This window comes from Clarias gariepinus, chromosome 27 (assembly GCF_024256425.1).
Source record: "Clarias gariepinus isolate MV-2021 ecotype Netherlands chromosome 27, CGAR_prim_01v2, whole genome shotgun sequence".
Taxonomy (NCBI): Eukaryota; Metazoa; Chordata; class Actinopteri; order Siluriformes; family Clariidae; genus Clarias; species Clarias gariepinus.
In genome coordinates this window covers 17325213-17347555 of record NC_071126.1, presented here as the reverse complement: position 1 = coordinate 17347555, position 22343 = coordinate 17325213, and the positions used below count along the sequence as shown (strand labels likewise).

Below are 22343 nucleotides of genomic sequence, written 5' to 3'. Positions count from 1 at the left end.
ACACAAAAACTCCCCCAGCAGCTACAGACATGCACCTTGTGCTGAAAGGGCAAGAAAAACCCCCCAAAAGATTCCCTTGAACAACAAACACGACTTAAACGTCCAATGTTTTCTTGACAGCATGACGTGGAGCCTTGTTTGGAAGTATACGTTACCCTACAGCCGTTATGGTTACAGTCGCCAGAAAATGAATGAAAATTGTTTGGAATTTCCATGACCAAAAATAAACAGTGGGTCAGAATGAAGTCTGTTCTTGTAAAGCCTTGTAGCGGTACGTCATGGAACGCGGCACCAGAGGAAAGCATGAGCGCTGTTTGGATTTGGGATGAGGAGGAGGACGTGGTGAAGGAGGAGGAGGAGGAGGAGGAGGACGTGGTGAAGGAGGAGGAGGAGGTGGAGGGGGTTCCCATAGCACGGCACGGCACAGCACACACACAAGGGCTGGCTGTGTTTCTGACACACGCTCCTCCCTCATCTGTTTCCCCGCAGATGAGCAAGCGAGCCCGCAGGACAGCTGGAGAAGAGAGAGAGAGAGAGAGAGAGAGAAAGAGAGACAGAACGTCGGCGGGAGAAACAGGGAGGAAGAAAGAAGAGAAGAACCAAATAAGCGAAGGATCGCACAAAGGATTACAAGGAACGTTAAAGGATGACAAAACGACTGTTTGGAGAAGGAAAAGGATCGAGTAGAGAAGGAATATGAAGGATTATTCTTGTTTATCCTGAAGGCCAGCTTCACAACTGGTAATAGAAACTTCTATTCTCTCCAGTATCCTTACCGTGATGATGTGGAATATTGGAGGAAAAAAAAAAGAAATGAATTTGATATGGTGCTGTTGTAACGTTCTAGTTATTTTCATGTAATGGTCTATTTACCACCATTAACTTGTGTGTTTTTCTTAACTGGGAACAGATTGGCATAATTAAGGATAGTGATTAACAGTATGATTTTGCGCACATTTTTACAAGTTTGAATTAAGAAAAAGCTGCATGATGATGGCTGTGCAAGTCTTCCTGTAGGGTAGTTGACTCTTTGATTCGTGGAAGTGTGTACGTTTTAAATAAATAGTATTTTTATCTGAAAATGCAAAAATAGACAACCACTTCCAGTTCCTTAACAATGTCATCCTGTGCAGTATTACAGATCAGAATGGGAAACACAGACAGCCAACACAGCAGCTTCATAATTCCTGGCAAGTCACGGCCGTGCTCGCTGAAGCTGCACTCATCCAAAGAGGAAATCCTCTCCCCCCATAGCTGGTGGAGGAACACAGGAGGAGCATCAGCCTCTAAAACTCGTGGGTCCTCCAGAAACTGCTTGAACCAACACAAAAGTAGTCAGCCATACGTCTCTTACCATTATGACTACATTGATGCAAAGCATCCTGGGACTCCGCAGAGCAGCGACTGGGACCATGGGTCAATCCTGGCACGTGGGAATTGTCAGTACACTCACGCTTCAGGAAGAAGCTCCAACTCCGAAATTGCACCAATAAAGAGCAGTCCCAAGGTGCTCTTGAGTGGGGATGGAAGCTTGAGGGTGGAGTTCACCAATGGAAGAAGAGGCCTGGACAATGATCTCTGTGCTGCACCCATGGAATTGACTTTGAGAGACAGCAAAGGTTCTTCTATCAGTTCTGAGGAATCCTGGTATGATTCTCCATGGGGTGCTGCGACGGAGCTCTGTGACAATGTTTTCACCGCTAACCAGCCTTCGGATGACAGCAGCGGATATACTACACTCTCTTCCACCCGTACCGAGGATACCAGCTGCCCTCCTTCCACTATGGAATGCCATGCAGATGAGATCCTGTGTCAGGCGACAGAGGAGGACAGCGGTATTGGAGATTCGGTTTTACTCCACACAGAGCAGAAGGACTTTGGATTCAAGTCTTTCGGTAACATTTATGCCGACCCAAACTTGACCGGCCCGTTTCCCACAATTGGTATCCTTCCTGAAGACCAGGTCCAGGATCCTCCTGATCTCCATTCCATTACTAAGGATGAAAACCAAGCAAACCAACCTTTCGCCTCCTTCACACTGCCCTGCAGAAAATCAGGTGGTGGTGATGTTAATTCGAGGAAGGACTCGCTCAAGAGCCGCATCCAGCGCATTAGTGATTGGACTGGAAGCCTGAGCAGGAAAAAACGAAGATTGCAGGTGAGAATAAAAGATAAAAGGCGAAACATCACAGCTACTTGGTTCTTGTGCTCTTTATCTGATCAGTCATAATGGTTTATGCATGCCTTGTATCAAATGAATGAAGGTTTCACGTCAGCATGTAATTTTGGCACAGGCTCAGACTATCCTATGTGGGTGTAAATGTGTTTTGAGATTAGTTTTGTTGTTTCTAGCTTATGGGATATCAGGCCTGCATGATTAGATATATGCAGACGAGACTGACCTTTGTAGTCACATTTTACCACACCACAGTATGTCCTGCAAATGTGTGAAACCCCACTTAAGATACATTTTAGTGCAGTGGTGACCTCGTCCCACGAGTGTGTGTAAATGTTTACACTTCTCTTTAGCACTTCACCATATGTGTTTATCATCATTATGCTCTCAGGAGCCCTCAGAGACCTTCACAAGCGCTGTGGATGGCCTGGTGGGTGACTCCAGCGTTCAACTGCTTGACCCATGCTGGAATCTCCTGAACAGCCAGACGCGCTCCGCCTGCTCTCTAACAGAAACAAATACTCAGCAAAACCAAAATGTCTACGAGAACTTCATGCAGGAGCTGGAAATGGGTGATGCTCTCCAGGAGTGGGAAGAGGTCGAGGGAGAGCAGGCTGAGAGCAGCAGTGGGTCTCTGAGCTCTTTGGAACAGATGGAACTGCTGTTTGAAAAAGAACAAGGGGTGGTGCGAAGGGCTGGGCGACTTGCCTTCAAACCACTCATCAGCGTGCATAAAGAGCGCAAACTGGAACTGGTGGCACGCCGGCGGTGGAGACAATATTGGGTTACACTTAAAGGTGAGTCCAGTTCTGTTCATTCCAGCACATCTGACTGATACATTATTGTAAAAACAGCTCTGGTTTGGTGCAACATAAAAGTGTTCAACCAAATTATTGAAATTATGGTAACGCCATAGCTGTTCATGCTTTTTTAAAATAGTCCAAGAGAGCATAATAGGCCATGTATTGTGGATGGCATTTTTTCTCTCTCTTTGTCTCTGCTGTCTTCACCCTTTCTAGTTGGGTAGAGATAGCTAGTGGGAATGAACTGGCGATTTTCTGATTCTTGTTGGAAGAGCACCGCCATTTCCAGTAACACACTGTACTGTCCTTTAACAGGTTGTATGCTCCTATTGAGTGAGGCAGATGGGAAGAGCTGCCCGGAACAGGAAATGTCCCCACGCTACGTCCTGCTTGCCGAGGATAGCATTGTCCAGGCAGTCCCTGAGCACCCAAAGAAGGAAAACGTTTTCTGTTTGAGTAATGCTTATGGAGACGTCTACCTTTTTCAGGTTTGTATTTACATTTACAGCATCTGGCAGACTCCCATATCCAAAAGTGACTGAGAGCATCCGGTAACCTCTAGACGGACCACTCTGTCAATTTACATATGCTATTTATATTTTCACAGTTTCAGCACATACCATGGAACATGAAGTAACAGGATGCCTTATAATAGAAAAAAAAAATTCTGTGCAAACTTGTAGCAGTGTTGTGTTCAGAAACCACATTATGCCCAGGAATGTGTTTTATGTGTTGCTGTTCTAGCTCATAATGACTATGTTGGTCTACATAATACGTTCCCTCATTGCCAGTTTCATAACTATATCTTGGTAAACTGCATGGTAATGAAAAATTGGCAGCACATGTCTGAACTGCAGGGTTATGTATATTCGTCTGGGTTTTTTTTCCCCCTGTATAACTTTTGTTTTTGTTTCCATGCGAGGAAAAGAAAGCGCTATTGTGTTTACCCCTCCAGTTTTGTGTCTTAAAGTCACCCGAAGCTAGCGTGCAAGTCAATAAAAAGTATGTCGTTACTGAATAATGGATTGTTTGACGTAGATGCTCTCAATGAAAAAATAATTACGACATAAAATAAGGCTATTGTTTGGTCTTCATCAAGCTTCATCAAGAAATAAAAATCCAGCATGAAAATTTGATATTCCCCCAATGCTACATGCCCCTTTCCATGGTAAATCAGTGTTTAACTGGCCTGAATTTGCTAATTGGAACCCAAAAGGCTCGTTTGGGGTGAAGCAGAAAACTTCTTCAAAGTTTGGATAAAAAGGCTTAAAAAAAAAAAGGGAGATGTTAAAAATAACACTGGACCACAGGGCTGGATTGAGAGTTGAAAGGGTGCTAGTGTTGGACGCTGTGCTGTATTCTGAAAACGAGCTTCCTATAATCTGACTATAATGGGTTATATGTGAAGTCCACAGGGACATCCATAACCCGCTTGGCTGTGGTTCTCTTCCTTCAGGCATCGAATCAGACAGATGTGGAGAACTGGGTAACAGCCATCCACTCAGCCAGTGCCTCACACTTGGCCAAGCGTCAGGGTAAAGAAGACACGGTGCGGCTGCTGAGGAGCCAGAGCAGAGCCCTGCTGCAGAAGATCGACATGGACAGCAAAATGAAGAAAATGGCTGAGCTGCAGCTGTCTGTCATTACTGACCATAAAAACAGGAAGGCTGTGGAGGGACAGGTCAGGACCGTGGATGACATTTTCCATTTTATGCTTCTTTCATATAGATTTGGGAGGTGCATGGTGTACAGTAATTAGAAAGCACGAGGTTTCATGATGATCACTTTGTTTGTAAAGTTTTTATCGTATGGTGTGCAGATATTGCTTAAATATTCACCTGCAAGCCATCTTATGTCGAGATAATTGCCAAGACATAAAAAAAATATTACTATGTAATAGCATATATATATATATATACAAGCCAAGAATTTCACCTTTTCCCCCACACATGCAGAGACCAACAGAATTATAGAATTAAATGTTTAGTAAGGTTTGTTTAGTTTTACATTTAGGCATTTGGGGACCACTCTTATCCAGAGTGACTTACATTTTTATCTCATATACATCTGAGCAGTTAAGGGTTAAGGGCCTTGCTCAAGGGCCCAACAGTGGCAACTTGGTGGTTGGGGAGTTTGAACATGGGATCTTCCGAACCATAGTCCAATGCCTTAACCACTGAGCTACCCCTGGCCCCGAAGTTCCGAAGTGGATAGCGCTGTCGCCTTGCACCTCCAGGGTCCGGGTTTGATTCCCGCCTTTGGTCTGTATGCATGGAGTTTGCATGTCCTCCACGTGCTTGGTGGGTTTCCTCTGGTTTCCTCCCACGGTCCAAGGACATGCAGACTAGGCTAATTGGTGTCTCAGAATTGCCTGTTGTATATCAATGCAAGTCCTTCTGCCTGATTACTTTTATCCTACAATGAAACATTGTTAATTAGAGTGGTCTTTTACACAAAGATCCTGGCCACAACCATGGTGATCATCCTTCCAGAACATTTCTAAAAACTTGTAGAACGTAAACCAAGGTGCATCAACACTGTCCTGGTTGCATAAGGTGATCTAAAAATCATACTAAGACCTGCTAACAACATTTCCCTTGCAATTTGTCACAAGTGGGCATCAAGAGCACCCACTTAGCCCAGATATTTGTAAGATGAATTGTTACCAGTCAATGTTGTTATATTTGTGCAGATCCAGCAGTGGGAGCAAAACCTGGAGAAGTTCAACATGGAGCTTTTCCGCATGCGCTGCTACCTGGCCAGTCTGCAGGGTTCCGAGCAGCCCAACCCCAAGAATTTGTTAGCCGTCGCGTCACGTCAGTCGAAGATAGCGCTTGGACGTCTGGGTGTTTTCTCCGTCTCATCTTTCCATGCTTTGGTGACTAGATATAATAACCTAATGGGCTAATTCACACATAATCGACTATATGAGAAATTTGATGTATGCAATTACTTATTTTTTTTTAATGTAGGTGTTGAGTATAGTCTTGAAATCTTTGATTTTGTGTGTAAACAGACGTGCACACGTGATGAGGCCAGTCTGAGGAGGCGTTCTCGCTCTCAGTCTCGGGCTGCAAGGAACAAGCGAGGAATCTTCTCCTCTCAGAAAGGCCTGGACAGCTTGAATAGACGCAACCGGGAAAAGAGGCAGTCTCTGTCCCAGGTAAGGCTGAACCCCAAATACTTACATAAACACATTAATGTGTAGAAAAGCAGCCAAGCTAATTCAATGCACGAAAACCTTTTAACACGTAACAGGTGACATTAAATGGCAGACTGCGCTGCCATTTAGACTAATCATAGTAGACTATAAAAAACTGAACCTTCAAAGATGAATGGACAGAATCATATATGTTTATACTTCCAGTGGGAAGTTTCAAACCTGTTAGTCTCATGAGTCTGAATCCTAACATTCGAACCTCAGCTCAAAGAACATTTTATCAACTGAACCTTCTTAAGTTTTAACTCAGTACCCCTGAGGTTCCTGATGCTTCCCTGATTCCATGCAGCATCACAGCTTAGACTTAAACCACTGATTCTAACTGTGGGGGAAAAAAAAAACATTTGACGATCACCTTTTTTTCCCTTATCACCTGTATAAACAGATCTTTATGAGTGACTGCTTGGCCGGTGCCCCAGTGGCACGTTTCTGAACCCCCTTTGTTTTAATTCCAGTTGGTTAAACCTTTCTATAAAAAAAAAAAGCTAGTTCTTGGAATGCATAGTAACACTGCTTGGAAGGCTTGACCTACAGTCCAGTACAGACGTTCCTCCCTACTTGTTTTTCTCTGCTTGGATTAGCCTTCAGAATTGCATCTGGATAATTACTAAGGCATTACTAATGTGTGTCTTGGGGCTCTGAAAGTTTTAGACTGTGGTCGGGTTTAGAGAAAATGATGAGCAAATTGTTACTCGTTTATTACCTCAACACTCCCACTGGGACATCTTAGAGATTGAATCTACATGTTTTCCATCATTCTTGTTGTTTAAATGTTTTGATATGTGAATGATTGAAGCAAATTCTATCTTTTAACATAAAGTAGGCAGAGCTAACCTTTGCGAAATTTTGCCAAATATTTTACAGTAGCTCCATCATTTAGGTATGGTTGCTTATTTCTTGTAACATATACCAAACATGAACGATAATGAGTGATGGCTAATGCTGAAATGTGTCTCATTATACCTTATGATGTAATTCCTGTAAAAAAAAAATCTGGATTTATTGAGGGTCGGGTTAAACGCATTAAAGTCAAGTTATGATCAGATGACTTGTTCACGGTCTTTCGCACTGGACAACTCCTGCTATCCTGAGCTGTCAGGCTAACAAATGCTGATACGTTCACGCCAACGGGCAAAACAAACTCCTGCTGCTCTCGTCAACGCTCGCTCGGACGTCAAACAGCAGGCAAACTGTTGCTGTTTACTTTAGCTCGACGCAAATCACTGGATCTAAAATCTACACACAGTGCTCACTCTCTGAGTCACATGCGATCAGAGGCGACTACTCAGCTCTTCCAGCCGGCTAATGACCCAGAGCAGCGTAATCTCGGCCAAACGACCCCTAATAACGCACCCCTCTGGCGCGGAGTTACCATAAACCACGTGCTTAATTGCTGCAAGCTGGAGAGCAGCAGAGAAACAAAAGGTTTGTGTAAAACCACACTGTCTGCTTAAATATCAGACAGCTGGATAGAGCTCCTGTCGTCTGAAGTCTATAGCTTTTAGCTTCGGTAACAGATGAACGGGGGATGTAGAGTCAGGCTGATTGTTTCCAGAAGGCCATGAGGATAGAGTTGAGGTGAGTCAGTGTGCCCAACCCTCCTACAGTGCAACGGTTAAAATGATACACCGCATCACTCCGACAGGATAGTGCTCTTTCATACCAGTCACTGATCAATACAACAGTTATCATGTGTCAGCACTTATCTATAGAACGTAACTCCATCTTATGTTATGTCCATCTATCCATCCATCCATCCATCCTGCATCTCCATTTAACTGTCCAATCCAGTAAATCCATCCAACTAATCTTAACTATTTATTTAACCAATCCAGTTTTTTGCTTATCTGCTTATTTATCTGCCTATCCATCCATCCATCCATCCATCCATCCATTCTACATCTCCATTCTCCAACTAATCCATTCACACAAAAAAATCAAGTTTTACATCTATCAGCTTATTCATCTTTAGATCCATCCATCCATTCATCCATCCATCCATCCATCCATCCATCCATCCATTCATCCTACATCTCCATTTATTTTATCTATACACTGATTTATCCATTAGCCCACCCATAAATTCCATCAATAAATCCCCCTATTTAATATGACAGTTAATTTCCCCATTGGTCCATCCATCCACCCATCTATCCATCCATTCTACCTCTCCATTTAGCTATCCATTCATCCATCCATCAGTCAATAAATCCAACAGTAATTCGCTCCAACTATCCTCACAATCCATTCATTCAATCAGTCCAGTTCTACATCTGCTTACATGTCCTTTTGTCCATCCATCCACCTATTTATCCAATCATCCATCCATCCTCCTTCTTCATGCATTCATCCATTAGTCCAACAATAAAGTCTTAGGTAAATACCTCCATCTTTTCTAACAATCCATTAACCATTTCAACCATTTAAGGTCTTCAGCTATCTGCTGGCCTATCTATCTAAGCCATCCACATATCTATTATTCCATCTATCCATCCAACCTTCATCTCCATCTGTTTTTATCCATCCACCAGTCCAACTATAAATACCACTATCAAATTTAAATATGCATTCATTTATTTAATATGGATATTACTTCACCAATTTTCCATCTAATATCAATCTATCCATCTATCCATCTATCCATCTATCTATCTATTTATCTATCTATCTATCCATCCATCCATCTATCTATCTACGTGTTTTACTTTTCAACCTTTCCATAAGCAGTTTTCTGTTTGTGCATCAGTTGTTTGATGCGGCTGAGATTCTGGCTGCGGTGTATCAGTGTGTGGTTAAAGTGGGTTCCTGGTTGAAGCGTTGTGGAAGACGATGGCCGACTCAGAGCCGTCCCGGCGGGCGTCTGGGGCGAGGGGAGACTGTGGCTCTTGCTCGTAGGCTGACAGAGGCTGGCACATTAGCCTGCCCGCTCTAAGCTGTAATTACAGTGTCATTTAGACCTTTGATTATTTCTCTGCAAACCTCAGAGGACATTTCTGTTCCGATCCAGGATCTAAATAGTATCAAAAGCAGCTGGCTCAGCTCTATGGTTTCTAATTAAATGCAACTCTAGAGGCCATGTTCCTTTTTTAAGCCTGAATGTTACCTTGGATATATTTTGATGTGTGTTTGTGTTTTTATATCGTAGGTATTTGAAGGACACTCCGATGGAACTCTGGGCCATCCGGCGATGCAGAGCAGTTCAGAGGTACCGCATGCATCATTGTGATGTAGAGTTTTCAATCTTAATGAAACGTCAACCTTCTGTAGACTGTCTAGCAGATGGAGCTGAATTTTTCTCGTTCTCTCATCAATTTTTTATACATTCTTTTAAAGAAGACACATGCTGTGTCAGGCCCAGGTGCCAGCTTGAACCATCTGACATGCTAATGCTCCTTCATAATGCGTGAGGGGAGGTTCTCACCCCCTTTAATCCCCTGGAACTGGGGAAAAGGGGTGGGTGGGTAACAGTGGGGGAGGGACTTTTTCACCCTTTTGAAGCTTGCACAGCTGTCCCAATAGCCGGCTGATCTGTTGACACTTTACTTTGCAAACAGGCTGTGTGAGTGTGTGTGTGTGTGTGTGTGTGTGGACCTCTATAGAGGTGGAGTTAGCATTCATTTCATTACAATTGTGTTGTCAGTGAATATAATGCCGATGTCCTCGCTACAGCCTCATCACAGTACGTCCTTATCTACACCGTTCTGAATCGACACCGATCCGTCCCGGGCTGCATGAAGGATAGCTGGGAAGAATTAAATGATTTAATTACACCAAAGCTTATCAATAATTCATTATGTGCCCTGTTTTATTATCCTTCTGAGTCTGTTAACTAGGAGACCTTGGACGTCTTTTAAGAATTTATTAAAGCGTCGCTGGGACGATCCTTATCTCGTTAATTAACAATATAATTAATTTTGCCTGAAATGGATCCCCAAACAATCCTTCTTATGCATATTGATCCTCCTCATGTGTGTGTGTGTGTGTAGTTGAAGCAGCTAGACCCGGCGCTGTATGATCTTCAGTTGAAGAGATGTTCAGGTCCACAGGTGGAGATCAGCAGTGCAGCAAACTCAGACTTGGTGAGCTTCACACCACACACACACACACACACACACACACACACACTCACACACGTATATTCTCAGGACTGTCTTAATGTGCTGTTACATTCAGATCCTGTTTAATCGAGTCAGTACTCATGTAAATAAGGGATAACAGTCAGGATACAGCTGATCCGGTGTGTAAAGTGTGTTCTGCATGCCACGTGTAACGTTTATTCTGTCGTCCAAACAGGTTTATGACGAACTTGAAGTTTGCCCTCTCAACGCGTTCACTTTAACTATTTCACGTCCAGACACCGCCGTAGATTTCGGTGAGCGGTTTGTATCAGATACGCTAATTAGTTGTGGCACTGGTTTAATCTATCACAATATACTAATGTGTGTATATGTGTGTGTGTGTGTGGGGGCAGGATTTGCAGTGACCGGCCACGTGGATGGTTTGAGGACGAGTCACATCTACGTGAGCGAGGTGAATCCGCAAGGACTGGCGTTCACTAACGGTAACTCATTTTAAACTCAAATCTTTTACACTGATCAGCGCTAACATTATGCGAGTTCGATTCCCGGGTGATGCTGTAACCTCTCGCAGCTGGAGGCCTAGAGAGAGCTGATTGGCCGAGCTCTCTCAGAGGGGAGGGATGAGGGGTACTTTGTGCTCCCACATTAATCACGACTCTACAGCCAATCAGGGGCGTCTGTGAGCTCGCGCACGCGGAAGGAGCGGATGGCGCTGTCCTCCGAGTGTGTTACTCCGCCCCCAACGGTGCGTGAGCGAGCAGTTCGAAAAGATGCTGGCGGCAGGTGGTCCGGAGGAAACACGTGATTTCACGAAAACACGTCTTCGGCCCTCCCGACTGAGCAGTAGTAGTAGCCTTAATGTGGAGCCCCCTAGTGACGGGGAGGAATTGGACACGACTAAATTGCCCATTTTTTTTCTGCTTTCAACACATCAACTTTGGGGAAAAAACGGCTCACTTCCTGCCCAATACTGTATATCCCACCCACTTTTAATGAGATATTGATGGTCATACTGAAAGTGATCCAAGGAAGGTAAACTGGTGAACTGGTGACAGGGTCATGGGTGGCCAAGGCTCGCTGGGAATTCTGGCCCGTGTAGCGCTAGTGTAGATCAGATTGATGAAAAGGTTAAAGCTGTTTTTCTTAGAAAGGTGTCCGAACATACAGTGTATCACTGATATAAGGGCGGAAGGGGGAACCTAATCAATAATAATCAATATAATGGTTCATATAAAATGGTTTCATTTTGTTTTGGTTGGTTTCAGTCAGGAAAGAAGGATAAAAAACATCAAGCTGTAGAACAACAGTAAACGAATGCATTCCTAAATCAGTTAAAGTTTTACCAAAAAAGAAGGAAATATACACAATTCTTTCCTAAAACAATGATTTTGGCGTCAACAGTCGATGATAAAGCTGACTAGTAATAGGAGTTTATAGCTACAACTTCAACACAGATGAAAGATAAACCAGATAAGACGAATTAAACCCTCCTGGAAAAGAACACCCCCACTTTTTATGCTTTAGTTTATAGTGGTTTTGATTCTTCTCTTTCATAACTGTGTGTTGTGTTGTGTCGTGTTGTGTGTGTTGTGTTGCGTAGGCCTGAAAGCAGGTGATGAAATCCTGGCTGTAAACAATGCAAGCGTATCCACCCTGGACTTGGGCCTCATACACACCTTGTTCGGCGAGCAGACGCTCCGTCTCGTCCTGCGCCGCGAGGAGGGCGTGGCGGATGAGCAGGGTGGGGCGTGGCCAGGGTGCGACCCCTGTGACCCGTATGGAACTGTGCCAGCCTCCAGCGCACCCTGCTGCCCCGCTCCAACCTCACACAGCACTCAGACCCAGTTCAGCTCATCAGGTACAGCATCGTCCCTCAATGGATATGAATTACATGATTTATTATGATATGAGACTTTATTTTTTTAGTTATTTGGTGGGAACCGCGTCACAAACGGTCCCCCCCCCCATTATTATTAGAAATAGCAGATAAGTGGAATATGAGGAATATTCCCTATACCCTCTAATATTGCGTATTAGATGCTAACTGCATTTCATTGGCTCTGGACATTTACTTTGAACGATGACAATAAAGTCAAATCTAATCTAATCTATTGATGTAAAAGTAAACTTATCAGTCGGGTTTATGTCTAGGTTTGTACGGAGGTGGGTAAAGTACACAAATCCAATCACAGTAGCCTTTCACATAATAAAAAATCTCCCTCTCTCTCCTCGAAGGAACGACAACTCACACAATTACACATAACCATCAGCAGGTGGCGCCATTCCCCCTTCAAATACCACTCACCAATGTGGTCAGGTAGTGACGAAGCCATGTAGAAATGTCCATCCGTCCACCTAGTCCAACTGTAGTCCCACTCTTCAGGTCAACATTCACACGCTACGGGCAATTTGGGTAACGCCAGTAAGTCTCCCCAGCATGTCTTTGGACGGGGGCATGTTTATGAGGATCGAACCCGGACCCTGAAGGTGTGTGAGGCGACAGTGCTAACCAATAAGAGAGGAAATCTATTTTAGTAAAAGTATTGCTGTTTGTTGTACTTTAGATTGGAGTAAATAGTGGCAAAAAAATATCATCTAACAAAACTACTGAGTTAAAAGTACAGATACGTGAAATATGTACAAAAGTATTCATACCCCTTGAACTTTTCTGTCTGAAAAACATTCATCATTATCCTTCCACTTTACAATCATATTCTTCTTTGTGTTGCTCTGGCACATAAAATCCCAAAACAATACATTTACAGTTGGCGAAATGTGAAATGGTTCGAGGGGTACGAATACTTTTGCAAGGTACTGTACTTATATACAGTAATGAAGTACTCAGTCACCTCCCATCTCTGGATGCCTACAATGGATTAAATCTCACTTATTAAAAAAAAAATACAATCACAAAGTAGTGAAGAAGTGAAGTAGTGGACGAGTAATGTAGTGAACGAGTGATGTAGTGAACGAGTGAATTAATTCATGACTTCACTGTATTAATTATTAGCCACCGTGTCACCCTTGGCAACTCTCTCGCTCTGTACAGCTGTGACGTGAGAGAAAGACTAAGCAAACTGCCTCTGCATACAAGACCATTAAAGAAATCAGATCAATGCGAGTTAACCCCCGGTCAAGTGCACTTACTCTCCAGCAGGCTGTACGCTCCCTCCCTGGGGCATTTTACAAGATAACTGCTCCATCTGTCGTACCTGGAGCTTCTCCGCCTCACTCACCACTGTGTAAATGTTTTCCCTGTTTTTGCTCCACAGATTGCTCCCAGCTCCTGGAAGTTCCCGGAGATGCAGCGGCGCCTCTTTCAGGGGACGTCTGCGATAAGGACAATCGGTGCAGAAAGGTAAGACAGATGGAGGAGTGGAGGGTGTAGGAGGAGGCGAGCGCCGAAAGGGTGCCTGCTGAAGTCAGGAGTATTTTTAGTGGTGAAAGCCGGGTGAAGCGAGCCAAGAGAAAATCCAGGCTTCTCTCAGCATGTGAGAGTACTGAGTACTGGCTTGGTTCAGGACGGGAGAAAAAAAAAATCACAGTTTTATCTTTTCTCCAAATGTGTAAAAAGAGTAGTGTTTAATGAACGTTCTCTGCGGTTAAAGGTAAAGTTAATATAAAATGTAATAAAACAGAGGTCGGTCTCAAGCAAATATTTGACTTAAATCGAAAATAAAAAAATATATACAGTCTTATGCAAAAGTTTAGGCACCCCTTGATGAATGACAGATTTTGGTGATTTTTTTAATTGAAAAGATGTTAACCTCTTGGAAATGCTAAACATGCACAATATGTTCAGCAAAAATTGATGCATAGTTACTTCTTATGCCATAAAATGAACAAAAATAAATTAATTAATTAAATAAAAACATTATTATGGCACTGTGCAAAAGTTTGGGCACCCTAAGAGTTCCAGAGTCTCAGATTCTTTTTTACAAGGTTTTAGATCTGATGCATGGCGACAGCTGTCATTATTAAATGTCAAAGGTCTGGATCACTGGCCGCTCAGGAGTGACATGTATAGCTCGACAGAGAGAGAGGGAGAGGAAAAAGGAGAAAGGGGGAGAAAGGAGAAGAGGATGGAGTAGAAGGGAAGGAGAGATGGCAGGTAGGTTCCACAAGACCTTCATGGAAGAGTCAGCAGAAGAAAACCTTACCTGCGTCCCCATCATAAAATCCAATGATGAAGTTAAAATAAAACTCCTTGGCCACAATCATCAAAGGCATACTTGGAGAAAAAAAGGAGCAGCATTTCATGATAAGAACACCTTGCCAAGTATTAAGCGTGGAGCTATCAGAGAAAAATCTGTGGACATGGGCTAAGTACTGATTATGTAGGGTGCCCAAACTTTTGCACAGTGCCATAATAATGTTTTTATTTTTTATCGCTGTTCAATTTATGACATGAAAAGTAACTATGCATCAATGTTTGCTGAAGATATTGTGCCTTTTTTTTTTCATTTCCAATACTGGTTGTCGAAGATGGATCATTATACGATGTTCAGGCAAACAGTAAGACTTCGTTAGAGTAAGGTTTAGGTTCGGTCCTTGTAGAATTCTTATATCGAATTCCAACCCATAAATATTGGATCCCGTGTGATATTTTACAAAATCATTTATTTATAAGGCATGTCTAATGTGTGCGTGTATAGACTTTTGTGCCGCATGACACACTTACTCCAATACTTCATTCATCATCACTTACTGTACCGTGCAATAATATTCCTAGAAAGCATTGGAACATTACACTTCAAGATGGAAATGAATTACTTTATAAATGAGCTGAGTGACCTCGGATAACCATGGCATGGGTACATACCGTAATGTGTTATTTGAACAGAAGTGTAACGCAGTATACAGTAGGATGATTCACTGGATGCTGAGCATGTTCACACACATACTGTACATGCATATATACATACAGTACATATTGTACATACACACTCTTAAACACATTGAATCTATTTGGTGCAGTTTTCATTACCACGCTGAATAACTAATCTATCTTAAATTCTAAGGGATTTTTGTATCTATTTTTATAGAATGTATTTGTGTTTTCCGAGCAGGAGTTTTTTTTTTTTTTTTTTTCGGTGGAATTGAGAACAGCTTTCTCACAGCACCGTGGCCTCCCTCAGGGGATTTAACCATTTGTCAGCTCTTTATTACTCTGTGGCAGGACAGATTATCATGATAAATGGCTGGAATTCTCAATATGGACTTTTTTTATGGTGCATTGAACGAGTGTGTGTGTGTGAGAGAGAGAGAGAGAGCTAAAGCTCCAGTAGCACATACAAATAGTTTCAATAAAAAATAAAACAAACCACAAAAGGATAAACCATAAATGACTTTTGGAATAAAATTACCATACATGTTCTAATACTACTACTACTACTACTAATAATAATAATAATAATTATTATTATTAAATATTATTATTATTGCTCCAGGTTCGATACCCGCCGCGGGGTCTGTGTGCATAGAGTTCGCATGTTCTCCCCGTGCTTAGTGGGTTTCCTCTGGGTACTCCGGTTTCCTCCCACAGTCCAAAGACATGCAGATTACTCTCGTCCTCTCACACCACTCTGATTCTCCTCCATTTCATTTCCAGAATATGAAGCAGGGATGCTCACTGTACCGACCCTACCCCGAAGATGAAAGCCTCGCAGCCGAGGTCTACAGAAACCCGTACTCCGCGGACGGCAGCACGGCAAGGGGCAGCCCACGCCACATGACCATCACAGAGAGATTGCGTAAGGTCATCCAGGAGCTCGTGGACACCGAGAAGTCCTACGTGAAGGTACGTCTTTCTGACCCAGGTCATGTATGTTCTCACTGTATAGCAGGAGAAAGACAGCGCAGTTGGACATCTTAAGTATTTATAGACGAAGGCTCTCTTTGGATGTGAAATGTCCACTATTTAATCATTAATGCTTTGTTGCGTTGTGTGTGTTCATCAGGACCTTAGCTGTCTGTTCGAGATCTACCTGAAGCCTTTAGAGAGAGAGACGTTCCTCAGCCGTGGCGAGGTGAGTGCTCATTTTTCCACTCTCGCACCTGGAACACCAAGCTGAGCTGACCGAAGTGGGAGTGTAGTTTCTGTGATGTTTCCCACACTGTTGGTAGCTATTAAACTGGTATGAGCAAAAGAGCCATTTGTTTCCCACCTCGCCGGCAGGTGGATTGGCTGAGATAATTACCTCTAGGTGTAAATGAGGATTTGAATGGTGCCCTGTGGTAGACTGGCATCCCATCCATGGGGTATTCAAGCCTCCCACATAGACTCTGGATCAGTTACAACCCTGATCAGACCTGAAGATACCTAGATAATAGAAACATAGATAAATGAATGGATGTCCAGGTCTTAGTCTTACCGTTTTACCATTTTCTCTTAATTTACAACCTTCGTCCTCACTTAAAGCAAATATCTTCAGGTTTTGATGTCGTTGTCTCCATCTGCCACATTTCTCACCTTTTATTAGATGGAGTCATTATTTGGCAGCCTGCCAGAGATGCTAGACTTCCAGAGGGTGTTTCTGCAGACGCTGGAAGAGAAAACCAGCTCGTCTCCAGACTCCATAACGCTCCAGACGGCAGAGCAGCTCAAGGTAACTGAGTGTGCAAACCTTGATCGTATATATATATATATATATATATATATATATATATATATATATATATATATATATATATATATAGTAAAAGAATGATATCGTAGCAAGAACATTTTAAATTTAGTTTTTTTATTATTATTATTATTATTATATGGGGTTATAAATCTACTATTTCCTTCCTCAACCAGAAACTGCTTTCCTCACTGGGAGGATCCTTTCTATACTACGCCGACCACTTTAAGCTCTACAGTGGCTTCTGTGCGAACCACATCAAAGTCCAAAAAGTTCTCGAACGAGGTAAACGTCGCCTCAGACCCTCCTCTTCACCCACACGACAAAACAAAACCATCCATAGGCTTCATAAATAGGTTTTTTCTTGTTGTTTGCCTGCAGCAAAGACAGACAGGACGTTTAAAGAGTTCCTGGAGGAGAGGAACCCCACCAAACAGCATTCGTCCACGCTGGAATCCTACCTCATCAAGCCTGTGCAGAGGGTCCTCAAATACCCACTGCTGCTCCGAGAACTCGTGTCCCTTACAGACCCTGAGAGTGAGGAGCACTCCCATCTCACAGGTACTGAGTCCACTTTCTCACATGGAGAGAGACGGTTCATTGGTCCATACAGATGGAAAACTCCATATTTCCTAACCCTTGCAGATGCTTTGAGGGCCATGGAGAAGGTGGCCAGCCACATTAACGAAATGCAGAAGATCTATGAAGACTACGGCACCGTGTTTGATCAGCTGGTGGCTGAACAGTGCAGCACCAAGAAGGAGGTCAGTAGAAGTGAAATGACTATTAGGAATAGGAAACACCTACCATGTTTAGGACTGCGAAAAAACATCTGGTCATCTCTGTGGCACAGGTGACAGAGATCTCAATGGGAGAGTTCATCATCCATGGCTCTGCGCTCTGGCTGAACCCCATGACCTCACTGGGCCGCATGAGGAAAGAGCCAGAACTCACGGTTTTCAGTAAGTATAACTCAGCGTTTATTCAAACGTCCACTTCACACACCGTTTTCATCATCTTAAAATGTAGAGCAGGTAGTGTTCTGACTGTACTGTTCCCTGTGGTTTAAAAGCAGTGGATAATTGCAAATCATAAACCGGTTACAGTAATAACATGAGCAATTTTCTTCATCGCAGTCTTCAAAAGAGCAGTTATTCTGGTGTATCGAGAGAGCATCAAGCTGAAGAAAAGGATGGTGAGTCTTATTTCTACAGGTTTTAATGTTGCTTATGGTGTAAATAGGGTTTAAAGGAACATACTGTTGGGAATATACACAGATCAGCCGTATTGTAATATTGACCAGGTTCCTGTTTTCCATCATAACACTGATGCCATGTGTGTTCCAACATTAACCATTTCATCAATTTGATCTACACCAGCACGTCTATTGGATTGGACTGCACGGCCCAGACTTTACTCCCCATGTGTATCAGTAAGCCTTGTCCTTTCATGACCTGTTGCTAGTCACTGGTTTTCGTTCCTTGGATCACTTTTGGGATGCTCCTGGTCTGCCGTGATCAGGACGGACCAAAAGTGATGAGCTACAGTTTTGGACTTGCTCTGATCCAGTTCTCTGGCCATCACAACCCAGCTCTTGTCAAAGTCACTCAAAAAAGTCAAATCCATATGCTTCTCCTTCCAACACATCATCTTTTTCAAGGTTCACTTGCTGCCTAATATATCCCACCCACGTCCATCTGACATTGTACTGAGATGTTGCAAACGTAGCCACTGTGAGAAGGGCCACATTATAATGGCTAGACAACTGGCTCAGATTGGACAAAGCAAAAGCGATCCAAGGAAGGAAAACCAGTGAACTGGTGACAAGTTCATGGGTGGCCAAGGCTCACTGATGCACATGGGGAGTGACGTCTGGACCTTGTAGTATTGTACTGGTTCTATTCTAGATCCAACAGAAGATCCACTGTACTGTAGCTCAAATTGAGGAAGAGGTTAATGCTGGTTTGAATGGAAAGGTGATGCAAATGCACACTGTGGGTCATCACTGTTTTGGTGGCAAAAGGAGGGAACCTATTCAATATCAGGTGGGTGGTAATAATGTTATGTCTGATTGGTGTATGTTGTACTGTAATTGTTTTTTTCTGTACTGGATGAATTCTACTAGCCTGACTAATCAGACCACAGTTCATGGCGTAATCAAGTGATCCAATACCCTTATATTAAAGTAGACTGCTCATTACTGCGCTGCTGTATCACCCAACCACATCACATGTTCTACCCCAAGTTCCACTCTTACAAATACTCGCTTTGGACAGATGACAGTTTCTGCCCGAAACACCAATATGACTAATCCGACTCCATTCCCTCACCCCAGAGACTTTAGGACTGAGCTTAGCGCTTGCCACATCTTCAGTAACATGAGACACTGCATTTTGTTTTGTCTTATTAATATAAAGAGTCCCCAGATACAGCCCTGGCAGAGCCCCTACTTCCCATATTTATGCCCCTAAGTGTTTTATTCCTTATGCTGCTAATTGGACTGCATTTCCCTAATGACCAAAACACCAGTTGGCCAATTCTGTGCCCTAACTGTGTGAAGGACACAAACTCAATACTCAGAGACTAGCCTTAAAATGTGCTCCACTACATGCAGAATTACTTTTTTTGGACAAAAGAAACAATAGTTGCATCATTGTATTGATTCATGGAGTAAGTCAGAACAGTCAATGTTTCAGAAAAGCTTGGAGTCGGAGTTTGAAAATAAAAGCACTGGTTCTGGGAATACATGCACACCACGCTCCATTGCACATTTTGTCTAACACTAACCATACGGCCTACCCTCCATGTCCCAGGTTTGGCTTTTTTTTAATCGTTGCTGTGTTATAGTGAAACTGGGTAAAAATAAGCAATAGGGCCCACCTTACCCACCAAGCAAATCACCTCCATGTAGGGCGGTAGGGGCATGGCGCAAAACTCCGGGCCCTGTCCATAAGCGCTGTCATTGAGGCCTCTTCCTTACTTGATCCATACCTCTCTTTTATAAGAACCCTGGTAATCATTGAGGTCCTGGATGGTCAGTTGTTTTAACTGTAAAAGCATGAGAATTCGGAAATGAGAGTGTTTAAAGATTGATGCGTGAGATCTTTTTTGTTTTGAAGATGAGTTGAGTCTCACACTCAATGCCTGAAAGTTCGAAGCTCTTTTGTAAATTATGATCCGATGCTTATGCTTTATAGACAGCATCCCGCTCTGGAGATCTGGACCACTTCAAATTCCGCTGGCTCATTCCAGCCACATCGCTGCATCTCCGACCTGGAAACTCAGCAGGTGTGTTGTGTGACAATATAAGACAATACGAATGTATTATTACCAAATTAGCAGAACATCTTTAAGACATTCCTTCTGTTTAATAGGATCTGAGAATCCCTGCCTTTGGGAATTAGTCCACACCAAATCTGAGGTTGAAGGAAGACCAGAGACGGTTTTTCAGCTCTGCAGCAGGTAGGACGGTGATCGAGATTTAGGAACAAAACTTTGAAAACTCATAAAGAAAAGAGATGAACAATGCAATTTAGCTAGGTTTCCATCAAAGTAACCCGGACTGATTTTTTATCCTGCACCATAGTCAGTACTTTTACCCAAGCCTGGATCTATTTAGGTGAAGTTTAGGATTTAGTACTGTCATACCTGTGGTATATCAGAAAAGTAATGGCACACACAACATGGCAAGTCATGAACGGGTTCAAAGTTGCACTTGCAACTGGATGTTCATATTTTAATCAGCGTCAGCTTCCAATTTGTTAAAATTTACGTTTTCTTGTTCCTTTTAGTGTTAAACTGCTAAGATTAAATAATAGATCAATAGTGGGCACTCAGGGAACCCTTGCAATTGTTACTGTTATTTTTAGAGCGCAAAAACTTTGGTTTAATGTGGGTCATATGTGCATCAACCCCAATGAGGGACTGGGCCAGGAAACAGCCATGTCTGGAAAAAAAAAAAGTGTTCCCAGAATTCCTGTTTTCCAGTTCAGGACTAGACAGCGGTATCGCCCTGAATTTTGCACTTACTTGTACAAAACTTTAATTAAAAACAAATTAAAACTGCCAAAAAAAAACAAAAAAAACAAGCCATTGTACACTTTCAACAAGTTCATTTAAGTCCAATTAAACCCATATAAGCACTGTACAGTATGTTATGTGATTCATCCCCAGGAATAATTTACAACATTTTTTTAAAACTCAGTTACCCTAACATTTTGGATTCATTTGACCTATACGTATATATATATATATATATATATATATATATATATATATATATATATATATAGTAGAAATGTATATATACCATTGTAAAAACAATGAAAAAACATTATATACATTCCCAGACGTCAACAAAAACAAATTAGTCAAACATCAGTGGAAGTGTAACCTACAGTAAAATCTAATATTCTTAGTTAGTGACATAAATGGAGAATAAAGCTGACAAGGCACCTTAGTTATGTTTATCCATCTTAAGGATAATCATAGCTTATTCCATTGATTCATTTTGTCTTCTTGTTTCTGTTATATACAGTAGTCTAGAAAGCAAGGTGAACGTGGTGAAGGCCATCCGCTGTGTGCTGAGGGAAAATGCCAAAAGAAGCGCTCCAGCTGAGAGGGGTTTCAGAGACAATCTGACTTTCCCCAGGAGAAACCACCAAGCCACAGTGAGGAGCAGATCCTGGACCAAGATACTTCAACCAGGTGAAGGACATCTGCTTGGTGGAGACACGCATTCAGAGCCTGGCATTCCCAAAAACCCATGCCCGTCTCTGGGCACAGGCGCCAGGCTGGGTTCCCTCACCAACTCACTGGAGGCGCAGCTTCAGAGACTGAGCTTCATGGAGGAGGTGCCACAGGAAGCCAGGAGCAGAAACTCCAGTCACATGACCATGATGGAGAATGCTTCTGACATGGATGTGGGCTCCCTGCTGGTTAGGGACTACAGCGTGCAGAGTCTGAACTCTGCGGTTAATGAAGGCGGTTTCTATGACACAGTCATGGGGGTCCAAAAAGCTGCCATTTCAACACTTTAGAGCGAGAGTTCCTGTCTTAGCTTGATTTAAAGGTCTGAGCGCTGTTTTTATTTCAACGGCGATATATGAAAAAGATTCTGAGCTTTTAAACAACATTTGCACAATTGTTCATTAGTATAACAGACAGTATGTACTTAAAGAAATGTAGCACATAGCAAAGACAAAAGCACCATCTGATGTACTGAAAATAGACAGTGATAGGGTGGCACGATTCTGATTGTTTTACAACGACAGCATGTCTTACAGTGTTTTATTCTACTTATACTAAAACAAACCGACAGTGAAGAGTATTTACTAATTAATTACTCACTCACTCGTTGTCTATATGGCTTTATCCTATATACAGGGTCACGGGGTGGGGGGGATGGAGGGGGGGGGGCTGTCCCAGGAGACTTCAGAC

At 42.7% G+C, this 22343-nt stretch overlaps 1 protein-coding gene across 1 annotated transcript; it reads left to right on the top strand.

Moving 5' to 3' along the window:
* Positions 1-513: 513 nt before the first annotated feature.
* On the top strand, positions 514-22293 carry LOC128515231 (rho guanine nucleotide exchange factor TIAM2). The gene is made up of 24 exons (XM_053489311.1): positions 514-741; positions 1134-2158; positions 2568-2973; positions 3295-3467; positions 4436-4660; positions 5672-5857; positions 5996-6142; positions 9345-9404; positions 10186-10278; positions 10493-10571; positions 10671-10760; positions 11879-12136; positions 13551-13636; positions 15890-16078; positions 16239-16307; positions 16761-16886; positions 17081-17189; positions 17286-17465; positions 17550-17668; positions 17758-17866; positions 18041-18099; positions 20102-20192; positions 20279-20366; positions 21442-22293. The coding sequence occupies exons 2-24, from the start codon at positions 1148-1150 to the stop codon at positions 21941-21943; spliced, it is 4455 nt and encodes a 1484-aa protein (XP_053345286.1). The 5' UTR covers positions 514-741; positions 1134-1147; the 3' UTR covers positions 21944-22293.
* Positions 22294-22343: the final 50 nt, after the last annotated feature.